This window comes from Natrix helvetica (assembly GCF_964273705.1).
Source record: "Natrix helvetica genome assembly, chromosome: 2".
In the NCBI taxonomy this organism is placed as follows: Eukaryota; Metazoa; Chordata; class Lepidosauria; order Squamata; family Natricidae; genus Natrix; species Natrix helvetica.
This window is the reverse complement of record NC_138552.1, coordinates 36,713,911-36,740,616: the sequence shown is the minus strand read 5'-3', so window position 1 is coordinate 36,740,616 and position 26,706 is coordinate 36,713,911. Positions and strand designations below refer to the sequence as shown.

The window sequence follows — 26,706 nt, the reverse complement described above, 5'->3', positions numbered from 1 at the left end:
CTGTTATATAAACTGTGGGTTATATAATGTTTCATTTATTTAAATGGCAAGCATTATTTAGTGAGTCTACAAATGGAGAGTTTATTAAACTTGTCGGCACCTGGAGGACCTTACATAGTGCAAATTTAGTTAATTTTAAGTAGCTTTTGAAAGGTTGTAAACTTTCCGAACATTGCACCTGTTGTGTTTTCTTTCTTATGGAGGGTAATGAAAAAAGTGTCCGCTTTTACAAATGTATGGGACAAGAATTGCTCGTGGAACTCTTCAGATACCATGGTGATGGTCTTAGTATCTTTGACTATCCACACAGTATAGTATCAATGCTTTGCAATTAAGTGTGTGATAATTCTTGGTTTGCTCTGTTTGCAGATGCTGCAATGATGGAATTGAGCTGCACTGAAGCACCTCTTTATGTAAGTTCCACAACTTTAGACTTATGCCCTTTTCTTTTGTTTTGAACAGAGAGGCTTATTGAAAGGAAGCATGAATGAAGCAAAATATTGTGTCTTGCTTGACAGAATCTGCAAGCTATTGAATGCTGCTGTCTCATTCTAACTGGGCCATGCCTTTTATGTACACTGTTTCTCATTGTTCTTGAAGTAATTTTCACATTGCGGTATCCAGATATTTGTACTTAAAGATAATGTAGCCCAGTTTGTACTTAAAGATAAATTAAATGATTTTAAACTTAAAATGTATTAGGACAGAAAATGTTTAAACTACGAGATATAGACATTATTGCAAATAGATACCTATTATCTTAATAACTCCACTCAAATGAAGAACTTCAAGCCACTACTTCATTGTGAAAGACTACTACTGGATAGTCCATGATGTAATGGCACCATTAGAGCAGAATTATCACCCCCCTTACTTCTCCCAGCACAACGAGCAGGAAACACTCAATGCAATTGGGCTAATTTATAGTGTGATGAATTGAGTAAAGTAACATGCATTACAGGAGGCCCCATATAACCATTAAGTTCGGAATTTAAAAGAATGAACTATGCATGGTATGGATGAGAGAAGAGCACTCTTTGGAGTTTAAGTCATGGTAGAATTAGGAGTATTTTTAAGACACGTAAATTTATTTGAGTGGCTGCTTTAACAATTTTTAAATAATATTTCTTACCATAGTGAAAATATGGTTTAGAAAGGTATGTTTCTCCAGAAATGTAATTTCATATTTAGTGCATGATTTTTTTTCTTGCTGAATCTGCCTATTTTCTGTTTTTGTAATTGATGTTGAATTAGGCTAATTCTAACAGCTCTGAGCTTTAATGGTCAAGAACGGCAAGATGCAATTTTTATATGAATAAATTAGTACCTGTAGTTCAAATAGGGAAATGTAGACAAAAGTAACAAGATGCCAAATTCTGATAGGACTCCTGAGATTATGTTGAATGACCATCTATTATCTTCATTCTCCCCTAGCCTGAATAGTACCTGCTTTGGAACAGTTATAATATTTCTGGTGATTAAAAAGCAAATTTAGTTTTTAAAAAATGAATGCATGTATATATTTCTTTGTATTTTATAAAAAACCTATTTAAAAAACAATAGATTAACTTATTTTTAATCTCTAAAGATTTGTTGTGTGTCTGTGGTGAGAGAAGTGAATAATTTAAATTTGACTTGAGTATTTTACTTAATTGATGTATCTTAACATGAAGATGCATTCCAGATGTGTTAGGTCTGTAATGGCGAACCTATGGCATGTGGAACCATTTGTTATGGCATGGGAGATGTTGCCCTGCCAGCTCCAGCATGCATGTGCACGCTGGCCAGCTGACTTTCATCTTCATTTTCGGCTTTTTTTCACCCTCCCCAGGCTCCTAGAAAGCCTCTGGAGAAAAACAGCCCTACGGGCAACCTGGAAGTTCACAAATGGACTTCCGGGTTGCCCATAGGCCCATTTTTCGCCCTCCAAGCATCCAGACGGCCGCTGGGGGTGGGCGGGGGAGGCCGTTTTTGCCCTCCCTAGGCTCCTAGAAAGACTTTAGAGCCTGGGGAGAGTGAAAAACGGGTCCATCGCGCGTAGGGGGAAATAGGGAGAAGGTGGGGGGGGTGTCGTGTGCACATGTGTGGGGGGTTGCGTGCATGGAATTATGGGTGTGGCACGCCTGCCCACAACCCCCTGCGCTCCATCCACTTTTGGCATATAATTGGAAAAAAGTTAGCCATCACTGTGTTAGGTTAATGGTATATTGTGTGAAAGTAATGGCAGATTGGGAAAAGGCTAATCAATTAGGCTTGACCAAGGTATCAATTCTAAATGCATTATACTAGCAAGAACACCAAGCATAATGGCTCAATTCATATAGGTGTTAAATCAGGGTTTGAATCATGATATATGGAACAAGCCATAATGGTCAGGTGTGTTGAATTACAGTTCCTGCAATCTTTTGCCACTGGCCAGTAGGATGGAGCTGTTGAAAAACAAAATACCCTTTAATGGATGATAATTTGAAAACAAACACACCAAATTTTGTGTTAGATAGCGGTTGAAACAAGTCATGTGCTTGACTTTTAAATGGCATTTTTTGTGCGTGACATATTTTGTTTTTTGTCGTGATTTGTATCATATCCTTCTGAAACTACCTGCAGCAGATCCCAATCGTCCATGGTGGCTTAGATTGCATAAGTAATAGCCCCAAACCATCTAGATGGCATTAGACTGGTAGCAGAAATATGGAGTGAGGGGAGGGAACCATCTCCACAAGGTAGAATGAAATGTGGAAACCTTGTTTTAATAAAATAATGAAATTAATATCTACTGTTAAATGATTGGGGAATTATTTTTCTTAATATATAGAATGTAATATTGTTGATGCCACAATTGTTTTTTTTAAATATGTAGCTTGACTATACTGCCATCACTTAGATTGTTGACTATATTCTTAAATCAGTTAAATTTCTGTTCAATGTTATATGAATAAGAAAATAAATCTTGTGGTAAGCTGGACAGCCAATAATTTTTTTACAAATAAATAGAATGTCCAGTAAAAATAATTTAGAACAACATATTTGAATGATGACTATCCTTTGAAAATCTTGGATCACAAAATCAATCATTCCTAGTAAGCACAACCAGTGGACAATATGAAATTTTGAAGGAACTGTGCTGGGGAAGATTATAACAATATAATCTCTTGACAAATAAATGTGGGCAACCTGACCTTGTATAAACAGGCATATAGATGGAAATCAGTCACAATTGTGCTCTATTGATGGAACAGAAATAGCCTATGCCAGAAATGCCCCAGTAATTGCCTTCTAATGCATATATACAAACCTCTTGGGATTCCTTCCATTAAAGAAACTCCTGCCTTATTAGTATATCTTCATGGGAAACACAATCAAGTTGGTATTTAAATCAGAGGTAGAAAGTAGTTCTTTTGTCTGTTTTCCTTGAATAGATTACTGACTTGCTGTGTTTGGTTGAAATCTTATACAGTACATTTGGAGTTTGAAGATTTCAATGAATCACAATATTTGTGTAAGAAGGAGATGGTGAAAACAATCTACTTGAGTTTCAATCTTTTTACAGCGTGGCATAAAACTCACCAAACTATAAAAAGATGATACACGTGTTACTTCTGTTTTATTTGGAAGAATATAGAGGGAGAGAAAGATAGTAAGGGGGATGATTTCATTTGTCAATAAGGCACCCAGCAGAAATGGAACAAAATACCATTTCAGTTTTTACTTGCTCAAAGTATGAATTACTGAAAATCTCAACTTAAAAGCTAGCAAGAGTGTCACTGAAGGATGAACATATGAAATTCAAATTTCATTGTTGAACATAAGAATGTCAGGAATGTGACATGCATATAGGTTTGAAATCAACAGGGTTTTAACAAATGTCTTGTTTGTTTGGAGGAAATTATGTGATGCCTGTAATATACCAGCTACATTGTAGTATTAGTAAATTGTTTGGGGAGGTAAAAATGGGGGTGGGGGTGGGATAGTAACACATTTGTTGGAAATAAATACACTTGCTTTTTAATGTATAGACTATGATCTTATTGCAAACGATCAAATATTGTACATTTTCATTATTTCTGCAAACAAACCATTTATATCCCAAAGACAAATATTATTTAAATAAATCCCTGTTGATGTCGCTTCTTAGTAATAACTTTTGTGATATTAACTGAGACAATGCATGGAATTTAAATCACACAAATATTCTCAAATTTAAGATTTGGAAGTAGAAGAGCATTGTGTCGTAATTTGTGGTTTTAACTTTTGCTTTTCAGTTTTTTAACTTCACATTTACAGTATAAAAGTTAGACATTTAACAGGAAATAATGTAGTGATCTGTCTTTTTCAGGGTTTTGTTTTACTACACTATAGTAATACTAAACTATGGTATACTATGCTATACCAGACAATTCGGGGCAAGAAAATAATTTGAGACAAATCAATCTATTTACAGCTTAAAGTTAAGAAACTTTATATATTGAGACATCTTTACTGTGTTTGATGTTTTAAACTATGATAGCATGTTAAATTCTCACATTCATTTGGCAACGGCAACAGTGGCATATTCTGAGAATGTGAATGACCTTTAAAAGCCATTTTAACTTGGAAGATCTGGTCAATGCTTATGCCTTGTTGAAATGAATGTAAACTTGCATAAATTCAGAAAAAAAACTTTGATGTTGCACTGCTAGCATAGCAAATAGTGTCTAGCTAATGGGAAATGTGTGAACCAATTAAAAAAAGCTCTTTTCTCAAATGTCAACATACTTCTAGACTAAATGACAAAATTTCTTAGTTAGCTATTAGGTGATATGTACAATCACTTTATGTTCCTTCTATAAATTGAAAAGTTCTTTTGATCTTTTTGTACTCTGCAGATAATCTTTTTTTCCCCAATCTTTCCTCTGTTGGCTTTAGTTGACTTAAGGCTAAGCAAAATAAAATAGAATCAGTTCCTAAATGGATGCCTTTAATTCATATAGTCCCAGGGAGCACATCTTGGTTTGTAAACTTTGGAAATTACAGTATAGCTTTATGCTACACCCAGATTGGAGAAGGCTAAAATATTGTTATTGTTTAGTTATGAATGATCAAATTTCACCAAGATCTTTCTTGTAATTTCTCTGTTCTGGTTCAAGCGTAATATGTTTTATTGATATATATCTACCTAGCAGTACAATTTAAATAATAAATGTGCTAATAGTACTATGTAAAAATAAAAATGTTTAATGCAAACAGTATTTATAGTTTCTAAAGATTGATATTCAAATATTAATCTTTTACAATATGTAGCCTTATGCATATGTTTTTCTAATCAAATTATTGTAATAATGCTGTTTTATAGATTCAAGAGAAATAAAAGTACATTCAGATTAAAGATGTGGAGTTGCATAATTTTTCTCTTTCATCTTCTTTTACCATTTTTTCTAATCTTTATTTCCATTTGTAGTTTATATAACAATAAACTTTCATAAAAGAGTAAATTGGTATATATTCAAGATCATATTATGGTTGTCTTTCTTTTTGTGCTTTATCTTAATTTAAAATTGTACATAATCATGTTATGATCTGTTTTGTAGTCATCTGGCTAAGTCTATTTTGTTATAGCTGAATTCATCTACCTTCTTGTAGCACTATAATGTGAATTTCATTTCTATGTGTTCTGCCTGATGATGTCCATGTAAAAAGGCACTGCTTTGATTATTTGTTTGTTTGTTTTTGTTTTTATTGGATTTATATGCCGCCCTTCTCCCAAAAGACTCACCATTTGAAAATGGTGTTACCAGGAAAAAAATATTGGATTGACAGAAACGGATTAAGTTCTCTTGTTTCATTTTGATTTCCAAATGATGATGTCCAACTGTATTTTTTCTGTATTATTTACAAGTTTGGCATTCCAAACTTTGCTAACAAGTTTTGTTAAATTCAAATTGAACTTGACCATAAAATTTGTCAAATTCTTTTTCTTTTGCATTAGGAATTGGAGCATAAACCTGGGTAACTATCATATTGAAGAGTTTTTTGTGAAGTATACTTGATATTACAGGTAGTCCTCAACTTATAACCATTCATTTGGTGACTGTTCAAAGTTATAACAGCATTGAAAAAAGTGACTTGACCATTGCAGTATCCCAGTGGTCACATGATCAAATTTCAGAAACTTGGCAACTGGTTCATATTTATGATGGTTGCAGTGTCCCAGGGTCATGTGATCACCTTGCAACCTTCTGACAAGCAAAGCCAATGGGGAAGCCAGATTCGCTTAATAGCCATGTTACTAATTTAACAACTGCAGTGATTCAATTAACCAAGAAAAGTCATAAAATGGGGTAAAATTCACTTAACAACTGTCTTGCTTAGCAATTTGGGTGTCTTATGTGGTTGTAAGTTGAGGATTATCAATATTGAGTCACTGAGTGCATAGTAGCCAGGTCCTGATTGGCTATTTGCTTCCCGAGTATGAAAACAACACTAGTTTTTTGTTGATTTCAATTTGTTGATATCTAAGATGTTAAAGAATAAAAAATAGTGCAGAAAAGGAGGTAAACATTAGAAAAATAGAAAAGTAGAAAAAGAATATACTAAAGAAAAAAAAGAAATATATATATAAAGAGTGACTTCCCTCTTCATTACAAGTATAAACATTTTAGTAACTTGTCACCTTCTCTTAAAATACAACAGATGATCTCTTCTTCCCATATTTCATCTCATGTTTATGAACAAAATGCTTAAAAGCTTTGTCATTCAGTCCTGGTCAGCAAAAGCCCATTGAGATTACTACAGATAACAATATTTATTTTAATCTTAATGAAATTAGCCAATTTTGTATTTCTTCTTTTTACTTTTAACAATATGATCTTAATTCTTTCAAATACATGCTAAAACTTGATCTCTTATCATTTTGTTTTGTCTCTTCTCACAAAATCCTTCAAAACATGAAAAAACATCTTTTACATGCCAATTATCCAGGTCACTCTTTTGTTATCTCTTTTTGTATATTCAATGTAGTATCTTTGTTCTTGTACAGTAACCTGTTATTTTTTACATCCACTTTCAAACGAGTCTCAGTCTTCTTGCTCAGTAGAACTTGCTCTTCTTCTTTTCAATACAATCAGTTTATAATGGCAGACATTTTCAAAATTAACATTTGGTTCTATAGTTTAATATATCCTTCAGTATTCCAATATTAAGGTATTTTGTTCCGTTTTCTGTTAGTAAGTCAAATTTAAGTGCTCTCCTCCTTTAGTTGTAATCATTACTGTATTTTTCGGAGTATAAGACGCACCAAGATTTTGAAGAGGCAAATTTAAAAAAAATGTTTTTGCACTCTGCAGACCTCCCCAAAATGGCCCATTTTTCTTCAAAAAAAGGGCATGAATAGCCTTTAGGAGGCTTGTAGAGTGCTCTTGAGGTGTGCCTCCCGACTAGTAAAAATGGCCCATTTTCCGCAAAAACGTGCCCATTTTTGTCAAAAAAGGGGCATGCATAGCCTTTAGGAGGCTTATAGAGTGCTCCTGGGAGTGGGGGGGGGGAATTGAGCAAAAATGGCCTGTTTTTCGCTCATTTCTACCCTCCCCAACCCCCAGGAGCACTGAAAGCCTCCTAAAGGCTCTCCACGGCCATTTTGGTGAAGGGAGTGGGGTTTTGGGAGGCAAAAAATGCTGTATTCAGTGTATAAAACGCATCCAGATTTTCAGCCTCTTTTTTTGAGGGAAAAAGGTGCATCTTATACTTTAAAAAATATGGTAGCTCCTTGTTCCTAGTGGCATCCAACTTTCAAAGTTTCCTCCTGTCATGTTTTTTTTTAAAGAATGAAAAGCAACATTTTCCCATAGGAAATATTCTTCTAATTAATTCCAAAATCTTATTTCAAAGAAATCTTATTTCAAATTCATCTGGACCTTTAGTCCATTTGTAACTTTCCAGAATCAATGCTCTAATGACTCTTTTACTGTTTATTCCAAAAATATTTTTTAAAGTTTTTAAACTTGAATTTAAAACATCCTTTTCTAACGACTGAAAAGAAGACTCATCCAGTGCTCTAAAACATGTCATTGGGAAGGTTCCTAATAGCTAAATAGTTAAGACTTGGCCCCTCTCACCTGTGCTGGCAGAGGAGGCATGCTATGGGCCCTGTCAACCCTATCATTCCAGCTAATGAGGGGTCTAGGAGAAGGGCCTTCTCTGCTGTTTCACTTGTCCTCTAAAACATCTTATTTCCTGATGTGAGGTCTGTCCCAACCTTCCTGATCTTTCGTAAGGGCCTAAAGATCTGGCTCTGCCTGTTAGCTTGGGGCATCACAGTAGAGGTGGTTGATTCAATAACCCACCTCCCCCCTTTCCTGGCCCTCCCTCCCTATCTGTAATTGGATTTTAGCAGTTGGCATTAACTTACTTGTATGTGTTATATGTGAAGTTACTCTGTGGTAAGATGGGCAGCAAACAAACAAACAAATTTCTAAAAGTGATAAAGAGATAAGGCTCAGTGAATCTTATGCCCATATAGGCTACATTATGAGCTTGGTTGAAATCCCTTGTCTCCCAGCTACTCTACTCACAAGTCAACCACAAAAACCTCCGTTCCCACAGACTACTGACAAGAATGACAGCTGTCTAGCATAAAAGTGGGCAAAATCATAACCTCTCCTTTTTCTCGAGAGATTTTGCCAGATAGACTTCACTGCCTGGCTGCCGATACCTACTGCAATGCTCCTTCTGGTTCATTATAAAATTTAACCTGAAGTCAAGTAAGACAATTTCTGAATAAAAGGTCAAGTGGTTTTAGAATTGAGATTTATAGCCTTGGCTGTAAAGCCTGATGCAAAGGTAGTCTGCTATAAGACGTGAGGCAGGCTTCCCGTCAGCCATCCCGGCTCATTAGCCCTCCCAAGAAACCAGACAGGAAACAGGATTAGATGAACTAATTCTACTTTATTGTAAAGCCAAATTAACAATCTTGCAAGTCTGAACGTACAAACTTCCTGCTGCCCTTTTGACTGCTTGATCCATTATGGCAGGTCTTTCCTAAGTTTCTTTAAGCCACTGGGAGCTCCTGTCTCTCTTGTCTTATTGTTTCCTAAGGGCATTTCTTCCCTTCTTTCGCCAAGGTCAGTCAGTCACACTCCTTGCATGAGCTGTAATAATAATAATAAGCCACCCAGAATCATTGAGGAGTAGATGGCATAGGAATGTGTAAACAATACATAAATAGATCTGTTTTTCACTAAAATTTTTGGAAGTATTCCCTAAAGTCTCCCTGTAAAAGTTTCATATTGCAGAATATAAAAGGATAGAAAATTTAAGAATTAGTATTTAATTTCACACTGGGCTGCTTTGATCAATCCTATATTCAGCTTCAGTGTGCTTATATTAAGCTTTGATCCAGCAGACCACAGAAGCCTCTGATAAAGCCTCTGATAGATCCAGGAAACTACAGACCTATCAGCCTAACCTCAATACCAGGAAAGATTCTGAAAAAAATAATCAAGCAACGAATTTGCGAACACCTAGAAGCAAACAAAGTAATAGCCAAAAGCCAACATGGATTTGTCAAAAACAGATCATGCCAGACTAATCTTATTGCATTCTTTGATAATGTGACAAAATTAGTGGACCAGAGGAATGCCGTTGATATAGTTTACTTGGACTTCAGTAAGGCTTTTGATAAGGTAGACCATAACCTACTACTAGATAAAGTAGAAGAATGTGGGTTAGACAGCATCACCACCAGATGGATTGGTAACTGGCTGACCAACCGCACTCAACGTGTAGTTCTCAATGGAACTGCATCTACATGGAGGGAAGTATGCAGTGGAGTACCCCAAGGCTCTGTTTTAGGCCCAGTACTCTTCAACATCTTCATCAATGATTTGGATAAGGGAATAAATGGGGAACTCATCAAATTTGCAGATGATACCAAGCTGGCAGGAATAGCCAACACTCCAGAAGATAGGCTTAAGATACAGAAGGATCTTGACAAACTTGAACATTGGGCACTATCTAATAAAATGAAATTCAATGGTGAAAAGAGTAAGGTTCTACATTTAGGCAACAAAAACGGAATGCACAGGTACAGTATAGGTGATACCTTACTCAGTAGTAGTAACTGTGAAAGGGATCTTGGAGTCCTAGTGGACAACCATTTAAATATGAGCCAGCAGTGTGCAGCAGCTGCCAAAAAAGCCAACACAGTTCTAGGCTGCATCAACAGAGGGATAGAATCAAGATCACGTGAAGTGTTAATACCACTTTATAATGCCTTGGTAAGGCCACACTTGGAATACTGCATTCAGTTCTGGTCGCCACGATGTAAAAAAGATGTGGAGACTGTAGAAAGAGTGCAGAGAAGAGCAACAAAGATGATTAGGGGACTGGAGACTAAAACATATGAAGAACGGTTGCAGGAACTGGGTATGTTTAGCTTAAGAGAAAGAAGGACTAGGGGAGACATGATAGCATTATTCCAATATCTCAGAGGTTGCCACAAAGAAGAGGGAGTCAAACTATTCTCCAAAGCACCTGAGGGTAGAACAAGAAGCAATGGGTGGAAACTAATCAAGGAGAGAAGCAACTTAGAACTGAGGAGAAATTTCCTGACAGTGAGAACAATTAATCAGTGGAACAGATTGCCTCCAGAAGTTGTGAATGCCCCAACACTGGAAGTCTTTAAGAAGATGTTGGATAGCTATTTGTCTGAAACGGTATAGGGTTTCCTGCCCAGGCAGGGGGTTGGACTAGAAGACCTCCAAGGTCCCTTCCAACTCTACTATTGTATTGTATTGTATTAAATACAGTGGCTGGATATTGATAGTTAAAACAGTGAATGATAATATTAATGACAAAATATTTTGATTGTTGAATATTATATGCAGTAGAGCTTGAAAATCTGTTTTCAACTTTGGCTTGTTCAAAAATTCCAGATAATGCATTTGGTCATAGCAAAGTTTCTGTGTAAACATTTGGTGAGGGTTAGGTTGAGGGTTGCATTTAATTCTAGACCTAGAATAACCTTGTGACAATTATCTGTAGCAGTGATTTTTCAAGTATGAAAATATTAAGAAGCTTTATGATAAATATCCCTTTGTGGACATTTGAAACTATTCTGCCTGGTATTCTAGTTTAATTATAATTTAATTAGAATAGAAATGTGATATATATATATATGGAACTGGTTTGAGACTCTATTATGATCCTAAAACAAATATAGATCTGAAATCTAGTATACATAATTTGGTGTTAGACTAACCTCTTTAGCCAGATTGCATTAAAAGTAAACAATCACTTCCTAAGCACTAGATAAACACAACTGATAATTTGTGAAATATATATTGGAATAAAGTATGGAATTGAAGAGAGCAGAGAAAAAGTCTTTGGAATGTATCAAGCAAGAGGGAAAAATATCTGCCTTGATTGAAATCTCTTTGTAGAAGAAAGATTTGCGTATCTTGTTTTTTTATTTTATTTATTTGACTTATCAGTCGCCCCCTCTCCGCAAAGGGACTCGGGGCGACGTACAATCAAAACAAATATACAGATGTGGCATGGAGGAGGTGACATCAATGCTTAACAAATAAGATTCCAATAAAAAGCCACTAGGTTAAAATAAATAACAATAAATTAAAACAGTTAAAATAATTTAAAACCCCAAAATTTACATTTACCATGATTAAAATTGCCAGGGAGGTTAGAAAGTTCTAGTTAAGCCAGGCCAGCTAGTTGGAACAGGTGGGTCTTAAGTTTTTTAAGCAAAAATCCTGATCAATTGGTTGTTCTGAGTTGGTTTGTTTAGCTCTTCACTACAGTAATAATTTACTGGGCAACATAAATAAAAGGCAACATAAGCAAAAGAAAATTCTTTATGAAAAGTCAGTGGGGAACACTTCAACCCCCCAGTAAATTCTGCCACTGATCTTCAGTTTTCCATTGTTGAAAAAGGATTTTTAAAGACTGATTATGGCATGAAAGAGTTTAATTATAATAAATAAATCAAGAAATTTAGTTTAATTTCCTTTGATTTGAATTGGGTAATGTTCTCTTTAAATTATTTGTCGCTTGGCTCCCTAATACAAGATTGCCTGTGATAATCTCAAACATATTCATAATGATATGAATTATAATTAAAAATTAATAGAAGAATAAAATTGTTGCAATAATCATAAGTAGGAAATTATAATTACTGACATTACCAATTATATTTTACTATGCATTTATAGATCTCTTCCCCTATACACATCCAATAGTGAGTAACATAACTGAAGTGAAATGGACACAGTTTCTAAAATTTTCTGCCATAGCGAATAGAATAGAATAACAGTTTGGGAAGGATCTTGGAGGTCTTTTAGTCCAACCTCCTACTCAGGCAGGAAACCCTATAACATTTCAGACAAATGGTTGTCCAATCTCTTGTTAAAAACTTCCAGTGTTGGAACATTCACAACCTCTGAAGGCAAGTTGCTCTACTGATTAATTGTTCTACCTATGAGGACATTTCTCCTTAGTTCTAGGTTGCTTCTGTCCTTAATTACTTTCCCTCCATTGCTTTGTGCCCTGCCTTCAGGTGCTTTGGAGAATAGCTTGACACTCTCTTCTTCCAATATCTCCCTGAGATATTGGAATACTGCTGTCATGTCACTTCTAGTCTTTTCTTTCAATAAACTAGACATATCCAATTCCAGCAACCGTTCTTTATATGTTTTAGCCTTCAGTCCCTTGATTATCTTTGTTGCTCTTCTCTGCATTCTTTCTAGAGTCTCAACATCTTTTTTACATCGTGGCAATATTCCAAGTGTGGTCTTTCCAATCCATTATAAAGTGATATACTGCAACGCTCTCTACATGGGGCTCCCCTTGAGATGCACCCAAAGACTACAGCTGGTCCAGAATGCGGACCTCTCCTGCACGAGCTGCACTGGCTGCCTGTGGTTTTTCGGGTGCGTTTCAAGGTGCTGATTACCATCTTTAAAGCGCTCCATGGCACAGGACCTAGTTACCTGCGGGATCGCATCTTACCTCATACATCCCTGCGACCAATTCGCTCTCACAGAGAGGGACTCCTCCGGGTGCCGTCCACTAAGCAATGCCAGCGGGCGGCGCCCAGGAGTAGGGCCTTCTCTGTGATGGGCCCAACCCTCTGGAATGACCTCCCCGCCGATATTAGAACCACCATTGATCTCTGCTCCTTCCGCAAGAAACTCAAGACCCACCTGTTCCAATTAGCCAGCCTGGCCCAATTATAGTTTATTCTTTAATCCTCCTGGCAGTTATTTTAAATTTCTGGGGTAGCTTTTAATGTCGTTTTAATTTCATCATTATTGTACAGATTTTATGTAATTGGTTTTTATGTGCCTCCTCTATGTATATGTATATGTATATGTATATGGTGTTTTAACTTTTGATTGTACACCGCCCCGAGTCCCTTCGGGGAGAGGGAGCGATTTATAAATTTAATAAAATCAAAATCAAAATCAAATATTAACACTTAACGTGATCATGATTTGTTAATGCAGCCTAGAACTGTGCGGTTGGTCAGCTAGTTACAAATCCTTTGGGTGGTGATGCTGTCTAACTTATATTTTTCTATCAAATACAGGTAATATTTGACTTACAACCCCAATTGAGCCCAAATGGTCTGTTGTTAAGTGAAACATTTGTTAAATGAGTTTTGCCCTATTTTATGACCTTCGGTGCTACTGTTGCTAAGTGAGTCATTTCAGTTATTAAGTTAGTAACAAAGTTGTTAAGTGAATCTGGCCTCCCCATTGACTTTACTTGTCAGAAGGTGGCAAATGCTGATCACATGACACTACAGCAGTCATAAATACAAATAAGTTGCCCAGCATCTGAATTTTGATCACATGACCATGGGGATGCTGCAGGGGTCGTAACTGTGAAAAATGGTCATAAGTCACTTTTCCCAGTGCCGTTGTAACTTTGAACGGTCACTAAATGAACTGTTGTAAGTCAACTACCTGTAGTAAGTAAGTTGTGGTCTACTTTATCAAATGCCTTACTGAAGGCCAAGTAAATTATATCTACAGCATTCCTCTGGTGTACTAATTGTGTCACTTTGTCAAATAATGCAGTAAGTTTTCTCTGGCATGATCTGTTTTTGACAAACCCATGTTGGCTTTTGGTTAATATCAGCCAGTATGTTCACATAAGATTTAGTTAGCTTTTACTGCAAAGTATAAATTTATCTTTCTTTTGTAATGATTTTAGTTATAACATCTGGGTCAAATTTGGAAATGGTCTTGGTTTTTCTGGTTTTACTCGGAAAATGCTTGTGAGTTTCTCCAAAGTGTATAGTGCTTGAAATAGATGTTTACTTTCAGTCCTTTTCTAGATCAGGTTACTGGTGCCTAGAGAGAGAATACTTTTTAAAACAATGGCCTTTTAAAGTAAGCACGCAAGGCATAGAGTTTTGTGGAAAGTAATGCTTACAGCTCTCATTTTGTTGTAATAAACTAGTTCAGATATAACAAGGAAAGTCAGAGAAGTTATGGAGAAATAAATAATATCCATGAGGATCAGTGTAAGCAGATCCTTGCAGATGGAAGCTTTAGTCAGACTTGGTTCTCTGCCATTCATATGGCAGCTATTGAAGGAGCAGTGTGGAAATCTCTCTCAGCTTTGGATTGCTGGCTACTGAACAGCCTAGCAGTAGTTGTGATTTGGATGGAAACATCTTGATCCATTTGGACCCATGTGCACAGTTTGTATTTTCTAATCATATCAAAGTGGGAAGATGTGGATAATTATGCGAGCCAAATATAGGCATTGAAGTACATCCTTGTAGCTTATAATTATGGTAATTGCAGAATGATAAAACTGAAAGTCTGGCTGAGAGAGGATAACTGACTACAGTCACTTATCTTTTATCTATAATTCGAAACATACAAAAATGTAGGTATTCTTTAATTTGATACTAAATTTAATTCCCCCCCCCCCCCAGGCTGTGTAGAAAGGAGTCATAAGTATAGATAGAATGTAATCTACAAGCCATAGTTAAACATGAACTATTTTAATTGGGTATAGAACTATTATTCTGGATATTCAGAAATATAATGGATAGCCAGTGGTTGCAATTTTGCAACCTAAAGTAAGAAGATAGATCTTGGATCTTTCTATGTTTTTTCATTATTCCTCTATGGTGAGCAGAATTGTAGGCGTGCCAAACAGATGGAAAAGGGAGGCTAGACAAAGAAAAGGATCAAAGAGCAGGTGCAAATCCCTGTGTCTGCTGAATCACCCAGTTAATTAGGCAACGTGAAGTTGCATTCCCAATTTGCAGGTTGCATTAGGGAACAAGCTAGGTAAGCAACATTGCTAGGCACTTTTGCTTGGAATCCTAGAGTTACTTTAAGAAGTAGCTTAACATTATTTTTTAATATGTCTATCTAGAAATAATACTTTTTTAAAAACCACCCCTTCAATAAAATTTCCTCTAAGTCCCTAAGGCAGATAGTATGTGTTGTGTGTGTGTGTGTATGTGTGGTTGGGTGGGAGACTGCAGTTTTGCTTTCGTTTTTTTGGTGAGATTTTGGAAGTAGTTTGCCATTGTCTGGTTCCTAGGGCTGTGAGAGAGTGACTGGCCCAGGTCACCCAAGGCAGGACTAGAACTCAGTATCTGCTGGTTTCTAGTCTGATGGCTTTAACCGTTATACCAAGCTGGCTATCAAAAGCAGATGGTATCCTGGGATAATTTCAATCTAAACCAGGGACATTCAGAATAGGATTGTGACTAAATCTCAGTTGCTTCTCAGTCATGCCCACTTTGCATGGACCCAGTTTTTGCTTGAATGGTGGCACTGGACCCAGCTGAGCACAACATCTAAGTACCTGACTTCCCCTGACAACCTTTATGCATGTCGAAATGGCTCCTGCAACAGGCCCTACTGTTCCTAGTCATTGTCTAAGGCAACCTGATCAGATGTGAGTCACTTTTGCCTGGTCAACCACTTATAGACTTTTAGGGCTTCATCCAGTGGTCATCGTAGAAGGCTTAGTCTGCAAACCCATCTAGGCAGCCTGAGCACAACAGGAGCATGGGAGGCCTAAGTACTTTATCTACACATACTTGTGCAGCATTTTCCCTGTATATTGGACTCTCATGATGGCTGTGTTCAAGACTTGGGGTGGTCCTTCTCTGACTACATTAGTCCTTGATCTAAGACACAGTTAGGACTGGAATCACGGTTGTTGAAATATTTAGTTGTTAAATAGGCGCTTTGCTTAATGACTGCAATCCCAGCATTCCCATTTGTGGTAGTTAAGCAATCTCATGGGTTGTTAAGTAAAGTGCAGAAGTCCCTCAAGGGTTAAGGAGGCCCTGGAAGCCTGGCACAAGCTATGGAGTCCACTGGCATGTGGAAACTTGCCTGGGAAATGTAGGGGTCTCTCCGCCCCATCATGTCCAGGACTTCACTCTGAAAGTGCTTCCTCCCCTTTTATAGGGAGCTGGCAGACCTCCCGTCCAATCAGAACAACCCCTTGTTCCCGCCCTAGTGGCGGAACTGAGTGGAGACTACAGCAGTTTATGCAAATATCTAACAGGTTGCAACATTCCCTTCTTGCTTCCCCATTGACTTTCTGGGGAAGCTGGTGCAGAATATTGCAAATAGTGACCACATGATCACAGGGCATTTGGCAATCAGTTGTAAATGTAAACAGGTTGCCCAGCACCAAGATCACAGCCACCTGACCATAGTTGGGGCAGTCCATTGTTTTGCAATGGTTGGAAATAGTTCACAGGTCATAAAGCATCCTTTCTGAAGCTATTTCAAACCATTGTTAAGTGAATGGGTTCTAAGTCAAGGACTGCCAGAATGATGACAGGAGTGTGCACTTCTCCTTCTTGTGATGCTGATCAGATGGCTCCTTTTCTTTGTAATTTGTGACTTATTCAAGGCGGAAGGCTATCACATAATTTCATATATTAACAGAGGAGCTAAGATTGTTTTCTTTATTATTTTATAGGATCATAACATCACAAGGTTTAAGAAATTGATTTAAATATTGTAAGGCAAGTTAGAAATGTTTACATTTTAAAATGCGGCAAAATCAGGAACAAAAATGGCAGTCATGTAGAAACAGAGTATTTTTTGATTAAGTCAAAAGTTTTATGAAACAAAATAGTTACTGACCCGCCCCCCCTCCTCCCAATAGTTTTTGAAATGATCTCTGCCCCAGTTTTAAATGCAACTTGTGTTTAACAGATGGGATTGTTTACTAAGAATGTTTACTATAAAATCCTTGGGATATTGGAAACAATTCTCTGTTCCTGGGATTCTAGTTACACCTGCATTTCATTTTTATAAAATAGTAGCATCTGTATGCTCACATAAGCCTCAAAAGCTTTTCACCTAAGTATAAGCATAGGTATGAAGAATTCAAAAAGATGTGGAAGAAAGTAGATCCAGATGCAAGGGTGTGTCAAATTTACACAGATTGAATTAATTTTCACCTCCCGCCAGGAACAGAGAAACATGCAATTGTAATTACTAAGATCTTGATTATTATTTGGATATAAGAAACCCACATATTTGAGCGTACTACTGTAATGTCTGTAATATGAAACTAATTAAGCCAAAATAATTTTTGTCCCTTGATTTCTAATATGACCAAACTTAGTTTTATTGCAAAAATATTTTGAAGTGTTGAGAATGTATTCATTTTGCAAGAGACAAATGCCCCAAATTGATGTAGAGTAGTAGGTTAAGTAATAATTGGAGCACTACTTAGCTTATTTTATTAGACTAGCAGCCCACCTGATGTACGTAACAGTCATTTTGTCACCATAGTGACACAAATGCTTTAAACACTTCTTGCAGATTCCTAGAAATAAAAATTAAAACAAGCAAGAAAATAGTTTAGAGAACACCTATCTGACCTTGACGAATATAAATCACCAGGACTCTGGGATGTAATGGGTTGTAATGGTTTACATCCCAGAGTTCCGAAGGCACAAGCAGATGTTCTCTCAGAACCATTGTACCATTTCTTTCCAAAATCCTGGAACTCCAGGAAATTACCCAAGGATTGGAAAAGAGCTGATGTGGTAGATGTGAAAGAGCTGGTAGTTCCTAAATTAGTCAAACTGTTAAGTGAATCTGACTTCCCCGTTGACTTTGTTTATCAGAAGGTTGCAAAGGGAATCATGTGATCCTAGGGGAATGGGTCTCAACCTTCCTAATGCCGCGACCCTTTAATACAGGTCCTCATGTTGAGGTGACCCCCAACCATAAGATTATTTTATGTTTTCCGTATTTTTTTTGAAAATATGTGTTTTCCAATGGTCTTAGGCGACCCCTGTGAAAGGGTCGTTCGACCCCCAAAGGGGTCCCGACCCACAGGTTGAGAACCACTGCCCTAGGGCATCGCAACCATTGTAAATATGAGTCAATTGCCAAGCACCTGAATTTTAATCACATGACTATGAAGATGCTACAACAGTCATAATTGTGGAACCTGGTCATAAGCCACTTTCTTCACTGCCATTGTGACTTTGAATGGTCACTAAACAAACTGTTGTAAGTTGAGGATTACCTGTATCTAAGAAGATACTGGAAAAGATAATCAAAAACAGATCTGAGAACATCTAGAAACAAATAAACTATAAATATAACTAAAAGCCAGCATGAGTTTGTTAAAAACAGATCATGCCAAATCAATCTTATTTCATTCCTTGACAAAATGACTAAATTAGTAGACCAGCAAAATGCTGTGGACATAGTATATTTATAGGTCAACAAGGCATTAGACAAAGTAGACCACAACTGATTTCTTGGTAAGCTAGAAAAATGTGGGATAAACAGCATCACCACCAGATGAATTTGTAACTAGCTGACTGCAAAAAAAAAATCATTCTGGATGTTATAAAGAACCCTGCAAATAAATGACTATCCTGAATTTTATTTGGAATAATTGGAATTTCAACTTGGCTAAAAAGGGTAATATAAACCTCATTGAAAAATTTTTTTGGAAAATGCATATTTGGAAATATCTTTTTTGTAAATGAATTTTGGTTTCATTTGATGAAATTATATAGTCAGCTATATGTCTGTTTTACTAGTACCGTGTTTCTCCGAAAATAAGACAGGGTTTTATTTTATTTTGACCCCCAAAATAAGCACTTGGCCTTATTTTCGGGGAGGTCTTATTATTTTTGAGGTGTAGGAGGTGGCGAGCATGGTCACCTTATGGCTGCTGCTGTGTTGCAATATATTCAGGGAGGGCTTATTTTAGCGCATGCGCTCAAAAGCCCAATTGGGCTTATTATCTGGGGAGTTCTTATTTTTGGGGAAACTGGTTAATATAATCTATTTTCAAAGAAAAACGGGACCAGAGCATATAAGGCATAATATATGAAATATTTAACCTGTTGGTGATATATACACTCCTATTCATAACGTTTGTCAGTCATCATTTCCTAAGTTTCGTCTGATTCATTATCAGTTAGTTCTTTTGTATCCTGTTTGCCCATCACACCCAGATAGCAAATAAGCAAGACCAACTTTGCATCAAAAGTAAAGCTAGACCTAGGCGTTGCCTGTAGCGTGATGGAGCTTTATACTTTGATGCCAAGGTTTGTCAGAATTATCCATTGTCCAGCCTAGTACAAAAACTGTGGTTGTACTCTTCAATGTTTTCATTAAAGAATACCTGGGATGACATGACTACAAGAAGTCCTGCCTACATTTGATTGATTGGCACTTGCAGAGTTAGAAAAACAGTGTAATGTTGATGCCCTTGTATTGTTATCTGGAGATAAGGGGGATATATAATTTGGTTTTGTGTACACTCTGAACTTAGTAATTCATACATAAAAAGATTCTACTTAGTGCTTACTTAGTGTTTAAATGCTAGATTTGCTCTTTACTTCAACAAACAATCCTTAAGTCCTATTTAAATTAATTAACGTTTTAAAAAATAGTAGGAATAGGTGGCACACAGTCTAATTTCAGGTGCTCCAGAGTTATTTTGCTGGCTCTGCTTTTCAAACCATGATATGTATGTATGTATGTATGTATGTATGTATGTATGTATGTATGTATGTATGTATGTATGTATGTGATAGAATCTATTAATGCATGCCCACTGATCAGATCAAATTAACAGAGTTGGAAGGGACCTTATAGGTCATTTAGTCCAACCCCCTGCTCAAGCAGGAGACCCCACACCATTTCTGGCAAATGGCAGTCCAATCTCTTCTTGAAAGTCTCAAGTGATGAAGTCCCCACAACTTCCAAAGGCAACTTCTGTTCCATTGGCTGATTTTTCTCACAGATCCATTGGTTACATACATATACTGTATCTATTAATGCATGTATGTTTTCACATGTAATCCCAAATGTTATTTGAAGCAGTGATGAGCTTTCAGACTGGATAGCGGTGGTCTAGTTTTCTTTTTTTAAAACAATAGAAAAGGGGAACACAGGCATCCAGCCCAAAACTCATCACTGCTTTATTGATGCCAGCCATGAAAGTTTACACCAGGGGTGGCTGGGGAATTCTGGGAGTTGAAGTCCACAAGTCTTAAAGTTCCCAAGTTTGGACACCCCTGGTTTACACCATTAAAAGTTATTTGTTTGTTTTTGCCTTAGTAAATTGTATGAATCCAATCACAGTTGAACCTGAATTCAATACATTTCTCTTAGTATTCTTAAATTGTGAGTAAGAAACTATATACCATTATGGAGGGGATTTTAGTGAAGAGGAGAGAATATCTGGCTCTGTCCATTATTGGTATTTTGCTCCGAATAGTTTTTAGAATAGAACAAAAATAGAATAACAGAGTTGGAAAGGACCTTGGAGGTCTTCTAGTCCAACCTCCTGCTTAGACAGGAAGCCCTACACTATTTCAGCCAAATGGTTATCCGACATTTTCTTAAAAACTTCCAGTGTTGAAGCATTCACAACCTCTGGAGGCAAGTTGTTCCACTGATTAATTGTTCTAACTGTCAGGAAGTTTCTCCTTAGTTCTAAGTTGCTTCTCTCCTTGATTAGTGTCCACACATTGCTTCTTGTCCTACCCTTAGGTGCTTTGGGGAATAGCTTGACTCCCACTTCTTTGTGGCAGCCCCTGAGATATTGGAACATGTCACCCTTAGTCCTTCTTTTGATTAAACAAGACATACCCAGTTCCTGCAACCGTTCTTCATACGTTTTAGCCTCCAGTCCCCTAATCATGTTTGTTGCTCTTCTCTACACTCTTTCTAAAGTCTCCACATCTTTTCTACATCGTAGCGACCATAACTGAATACAGTATTCCAAGTGTGGCCATACCAAGGCATTATACAGTGGTATTAACACTTCAAGTGATCTTGAGTCTGTCCCTCTGTTTATGTAGCCTTGAACTGTTTTGGCTTTTTTGGCAGCTGCTGCACACTGCTGGCTCATATTTAAATGGTTGTCCACTAGGTCTCCAAGATTTCTCTTACAGTTACTTTTCTCTGATGAGTAAAGACTTTCAATCCGGGGGAAATGATTTGAAGTCCTCTGTGTTAAAAAGATATTTTAAAGTATTTGGTTTTTTTTTTTTTTTGCTTGTTAACAAGTTGCTACTGTCAGATGAGGACAATTTTATTGACTATTGTTAAAACTAGATTATTAAAAATAATGGTAGCAAGTATGCAATTCTTCTTTTAAGGAAACACAGCTCCATCTACATTTCCTCCCCAAAACGGATCTGATTCTTTGTTATTGCTCCCTTGTATATTTCATTCTTTTGAAAACTCCCTTCAATGTTATATAATGGAGTTGTTTTTGGTTTGTTAACTTCATTTGCTCAGAAAAAGTGTGATTTGTTTATAGTTTTGTAAATCCTGGTTTGAACTGCAAAACTTTTATCACAATCTGTCTAAAGTAAACATTTTCCACTTCACTGATTACAGTGTGAAAACTTTAACTATGTTAAATACTGTAGAATATGCCCAGTCTATATTGCCAGCTGCTGTAATTAGAAATATTTTTATTTTGTGATATAGCATTAAAAATATGTCCACTTTCTAGGGGCAAACCATTATATATGGAAAGTTTGACAACATTCTTCCAGAAGAGGCTGAATTTTACTTCATTTACAAAGGATCAATACAGAAACATGTAGTTTTTGCCAAGCAAGTTACTGAAAACACTCTTGAATCTATCATTCCAGGTGAGTGGGGTAGCTCTGCTACATTCTCCATTTGTCTTCTTATTGCAACATTTTAATCTGTTTTGGAAGAGCTATAAATTATTGAATTTTGATTATTTAATTGTTATCACATTGGAAGCCGAATGACAGCAAGAGAGTTTTTGTCTCTTGTGTACAATTACTGGGCTAAGATGTAAAGTCTCTAATTACTAAGCATAGCAATAAGTGGCAGCGACTTCCTCAAAATGTCTAACCTTTTCCTAGGAGCACTGCATTCTCCACATTGCTTAGTTTCTCCTTCTCCAAGTCCAAGCGTTACTTATGATCCTACTTAATATATATACAGTTTAAAGAATCAGGGATGAAAACCTTTTACTTACAGTCTATATTCCAATCTAAAGCATGACCTATAAAAGCATGACTTATAAAATTTGCTAGTTTTTACAGCTTTTTGATAACTATTTGTTAACTATGGCTAGATAGACATAGGCAATATTTTTCCATTAACATTGATTGATGTTCTATTAAGTCATTCTTGATTCCTAATGACTTCACTGATAGATTTTTCTCCCAGATAATCAATCCCTAGCATTATCCAAGCTATTTTTTTTAATCTTTTAGCAATCACAACTGAACCCAGAATTTTGGTCATAAGTCGTTGTGGTCACTAAACGAGTTGCCGTGACCTGATTTTATTTTATTACTGTTTATAAACATTAAATGAATCATGTGGTTGTTAAGAAAACCATGTGGTCATTAAGCAAATCCATTCCCCTAAGTGGGTGTTTTTTGTATGAAACCAGTAAAAATGCTGGAAACTGGCGAAAAAGTTGCATGTTTTCACATGACTGGGGAATATTGTAACTGGTCATAAAGATGAACTGATTGCCAAAGCACTTGAATTGCAATCATGTGATCATACTGGGGAGGGATGCAGCCGTCCTATCTTTGAGCGCAGATCATAATTAGCTTTTTGAGATAACTTTGAACAGTTGTTAAATGAGGACTACCTGCAATGAAGTAGCTATTGGGAGAATCCTCTATCCTTGACATGCTAGTATCCAATACTGATGAGTGCAGAAGTAATTATAGTACTACTTGCATGGCCAGGCAGTCGCAAACTGGCTTGCTGTGTCACCTTGGTGTTCAAATAAAGCTCATGTAATACAATCCTTTTTGTTTGTATTAATAACAGCATCTTTGCTGATGAGGCAACTCTATGTATGCTTTAACCATCAATTCCAGAATTCACAGCCAACATAATGTGTGTAGGGCACAGGGACGTGCGGTCAGGGGAGGCAGGGGAGGCAGAGCCTCACTGCTCTCATCATGAAAAGAAAAAAAAGGGAAAAGGCACATGTGGTCCGATTCCCTGCCTTCCTGAGTCAACATGAAGGGGACTGCGGCTCGCGCTCCGCGGTCCCCTTCATGTTGACTCAGGAAGGCGGGGAATGGGATGCACACGTGGTCCCATTCCCCGCCTTCCTGATGACATCACCAGCCTCACCAGCCATAAACCTCACCACACGTCACTGGTAGGGCATGTTTTTCTGCCTGGATCAGTTGGTGTTCTGGCTGGATATTAATAACACTAATATCCACGTGGATGGTGAAAATTGCACTGAATAAAAAAGAGCAATATAAATAAGGCAACTGACAGCTGAAAAATATATGTATCAACCTTTCTGTTACTTCTAATATTACTATGCATTGCCTATGCATTTTCAGTCAAGTGTATATACGTGTATATAGTACATGGTGAATACTATCAATTGTTTATTTTTTTCCTGCACATATAGTATATGAGAATGGAATCTGACTTTAATTCCAATTTATCATACTTTAAGAAATGGCAATAAAATGTATTTTTGTAGAGGGCATGTATTGAGTATATAACATTTCATTGTTATACTTTTTCAGCTCACAGAGAACAAGAAGATGTTTCTGTCTTTGCGGTTATGTATGGAAAGGAAAGTGAATTTATGGTTTTGGGCTCCTCATTTCTTACCTTCAAGCATGACATTGCTTGTGAATTAGCATGTTTCTTGGTGAGTCAAGCCAACTGTCTCACTCCCTCCAGTCATCACACCCTTCTCAGTCAGTTTGATATAATCGAGAGAGATTTGCAGTCAATGGATCATGATGTTATGCTAGCCGTGGCCTGTGAAGAGATTCCATCTTCCTGGAACATTGTTGGGAATAGTACAGAAGATGGTAAGTAATTCTCATTTATTTTTTATTTTTCTTTTATAGCATGCATGATTAGAATTGTTGTTGTTGTTTTGTTGTTGTTGTTGTTGTTGTTGTTGTGAAGTTGTATCTGACCCATCACAACACTGTGGACAACGTCCCTCCAGGCCTTCCTGTCCTCTACCATCCCCTGGAGTCCATTTAATCTCACACCTACTGCTTCAGTGACTCCATCCAGCCACCTCATTCTTTGTCATCCCGTTCTTCTTTTGCCCTCAATCTTTCCCAGCATTAGGCTCTTCTTCAGTGAGTCCTTCTCATTAGGTGGCCAAAGTATTTGAGTTTCATCTTCAAGATCTGGCCTTCTAAAGAGCAGTCGGAGTTGATCTCTTCTAGGACTGAGTGGTTTGATTGCCTTGCAGGATTAGAATTAGATTAGAATTATATTCTGCCTTTTATCCATCAACTTGAAGTTGAATATGTGATACTCCTTCCTCCAATTTTTTCCCATCACAATAAAATTGTGAGGTAGATTGGGCATAATATCTGTACCAAAATTATCCATGATTGAGATTGGATTTGAAGCTTTGCCTCCTTGGTTCTATCTTTACTGCTATATCACTCTTTTACTTCAGCTTTGCTTATTCTTTTCTCATGTATTCTGATTCTTATTGTTTTGTATATATTACCAGCATAAACATCAAAGACAACTAGTACAACAGAAATTAAATTTAAATTGTAAAATTAGATTAGGCACCAGAAATTAAACTGAATATTATAAACAGGTTTGTGTCATATTACGGCTAATATATAAAATAGCCAATGAGCTAGAAACACAAAGCAAGCAGATTTTTTTGATAGTTTTTTAAAAAAATATTGTTTCCCTAGTACATCTAATTCAGTTCATGAATAATGCTTGTCAGCAACTGATGATAATTCAAAGCCTGCTAACAAGATTAAAGTGGTGCTAATATGATGTTTTCACTTTAATTACTAGCAGCTGAACATTTTTTCTAATTTAAAACTATTATGTAATAACATGTTCTTATTATATAAACAAAAGAAGACATCCTTTGCATTGAAGTGGTGAAAAGAATGTTGTAGTGCAGGAATTTTGGTAATCAACAACTTATTTATTACAACTCCTAATGCTTTGTCATTGATTGATTTAACCTTTATTGGGCATGATTTGTGTTTAATGACATCATCATTATGGTGAAAAGTACAAATGATTATATTTGGATTTTGAATTCAATTGAAAACCTGGATTTTGCTCTTCTGTGGGAATTGTTGAGCAAAAGTAGATTTTATCTTATTTATATATGTCTTTTAAATTTTTATCCTGCCTTTCATTCAGAACTCAAAACAATATACTGGTACATAGCGCTTCTGTCTCCCTGTGAGGCAGGTAAGGCTGGGAGAAAGTGACTGGATTAAAGTAAGTCAGTGATTTCCATGATTGACAGTGGAGTTGTCTCAGTTTTCAGTTCTAGTCTATGCTTTAACAGTTACAAATGTTCTTCTGGGTACTTTTGAGATATACAGTTCACAAAGTAATTATGCATAATCAGAAAGATTACACAAAGAGATCTTATATATGACTTTCTGAAGTTTGACTTTAAGTTTCGTGCCAAGACATTTCTCAAAGCTGGGTTTCTTCTAAAGTGATTGCTGTTAGTGAAATTGGGCTAAGAAAGCGCTTCCATTCTCATAAGGGTCCATAATTGTGTCTGGTGCCTGCCTTTGTACGAAAGTAAAATCCAGTTTATTTAGTTCCAGTTATTTTTTTTCCCTCCTAAAGAGTTTCATACGGGACATAATTATATTAGGATTATAAAACACTTATTGTTACACAGTATGATGTGATGAATAATATGGCTCTTCACCTCCCCATCTTCCCAAACGGCAAGACCATGTTACAATGCTTTCTTTCAATTGGTTTGCAAATCATCTCCAGGAATGTTATGAGATGACACTGGCAGAAATCTGGAGAAATTCCTAATTAGTTTTGTGACAAACATTAATAAAGGCCAAAGGCAGAAAACTCCCTTTTCTGGAGCAAGGGACAGGAGGCTCCAGTAGTGGTATTGTTACCCCCAATTGGCCATGAGACTGGGATGAAGCTGAAGCTCTGTGCTCCACCCTTGACTTTCCAGTTTCATCACAGTCCGGCCAGAAACAAGACACATAAAATTTTTCTCCTGATAATTCTTCTACTGGACCCGCCTTGCCTCTACAGCCTCCTGGAAAAACAGCTCCCATTGTGCCAGTAAGTGATCTGCAATGGTTCCCTTCATGGGCCACCAGGGAGATTCATCTCTTTGCTGGAGGCTGGGAAAGCCTCGGTTGCCCTGGTGATGGCCATTTTGGACCGCTTGGACCACGTGAGCAGCTTTGCC

At 36.8% G+C, this 26,706-nt stretch overlaps 1 protein-coding gene across 2 annotated transcripts in view; it reads left to right on the top strand.

Annotated features, from left to right (window-relative positions):
* ARHGEF28 (Rho guanine nucleotide exchange factor 28) overlaps window positions 1–26,706 on the top strand; it is a 166,591-nt gene that overhangs the window by 19,269 nt on the left and 120,616 nt on the right. For both annotated transcript variants that reach the window (XM_081942975.1, XM_081942976.1), the window contains exons 2-4: window positions 370–413; window positions 21,997–22,138; window positions 24,038–24,331. In XM_081942975.1, coding sequence (XP_081799101.1) covers window positions 370–413; window positions 21,997–22,138; window positions 24,038–24,331 — 480 coding nt within the window. The remainder of the gene's footprint in view (window positions 1–369; window positions 414–21,996; window positions 22,139–24,037; window positions 24,332–26,706) is intronic.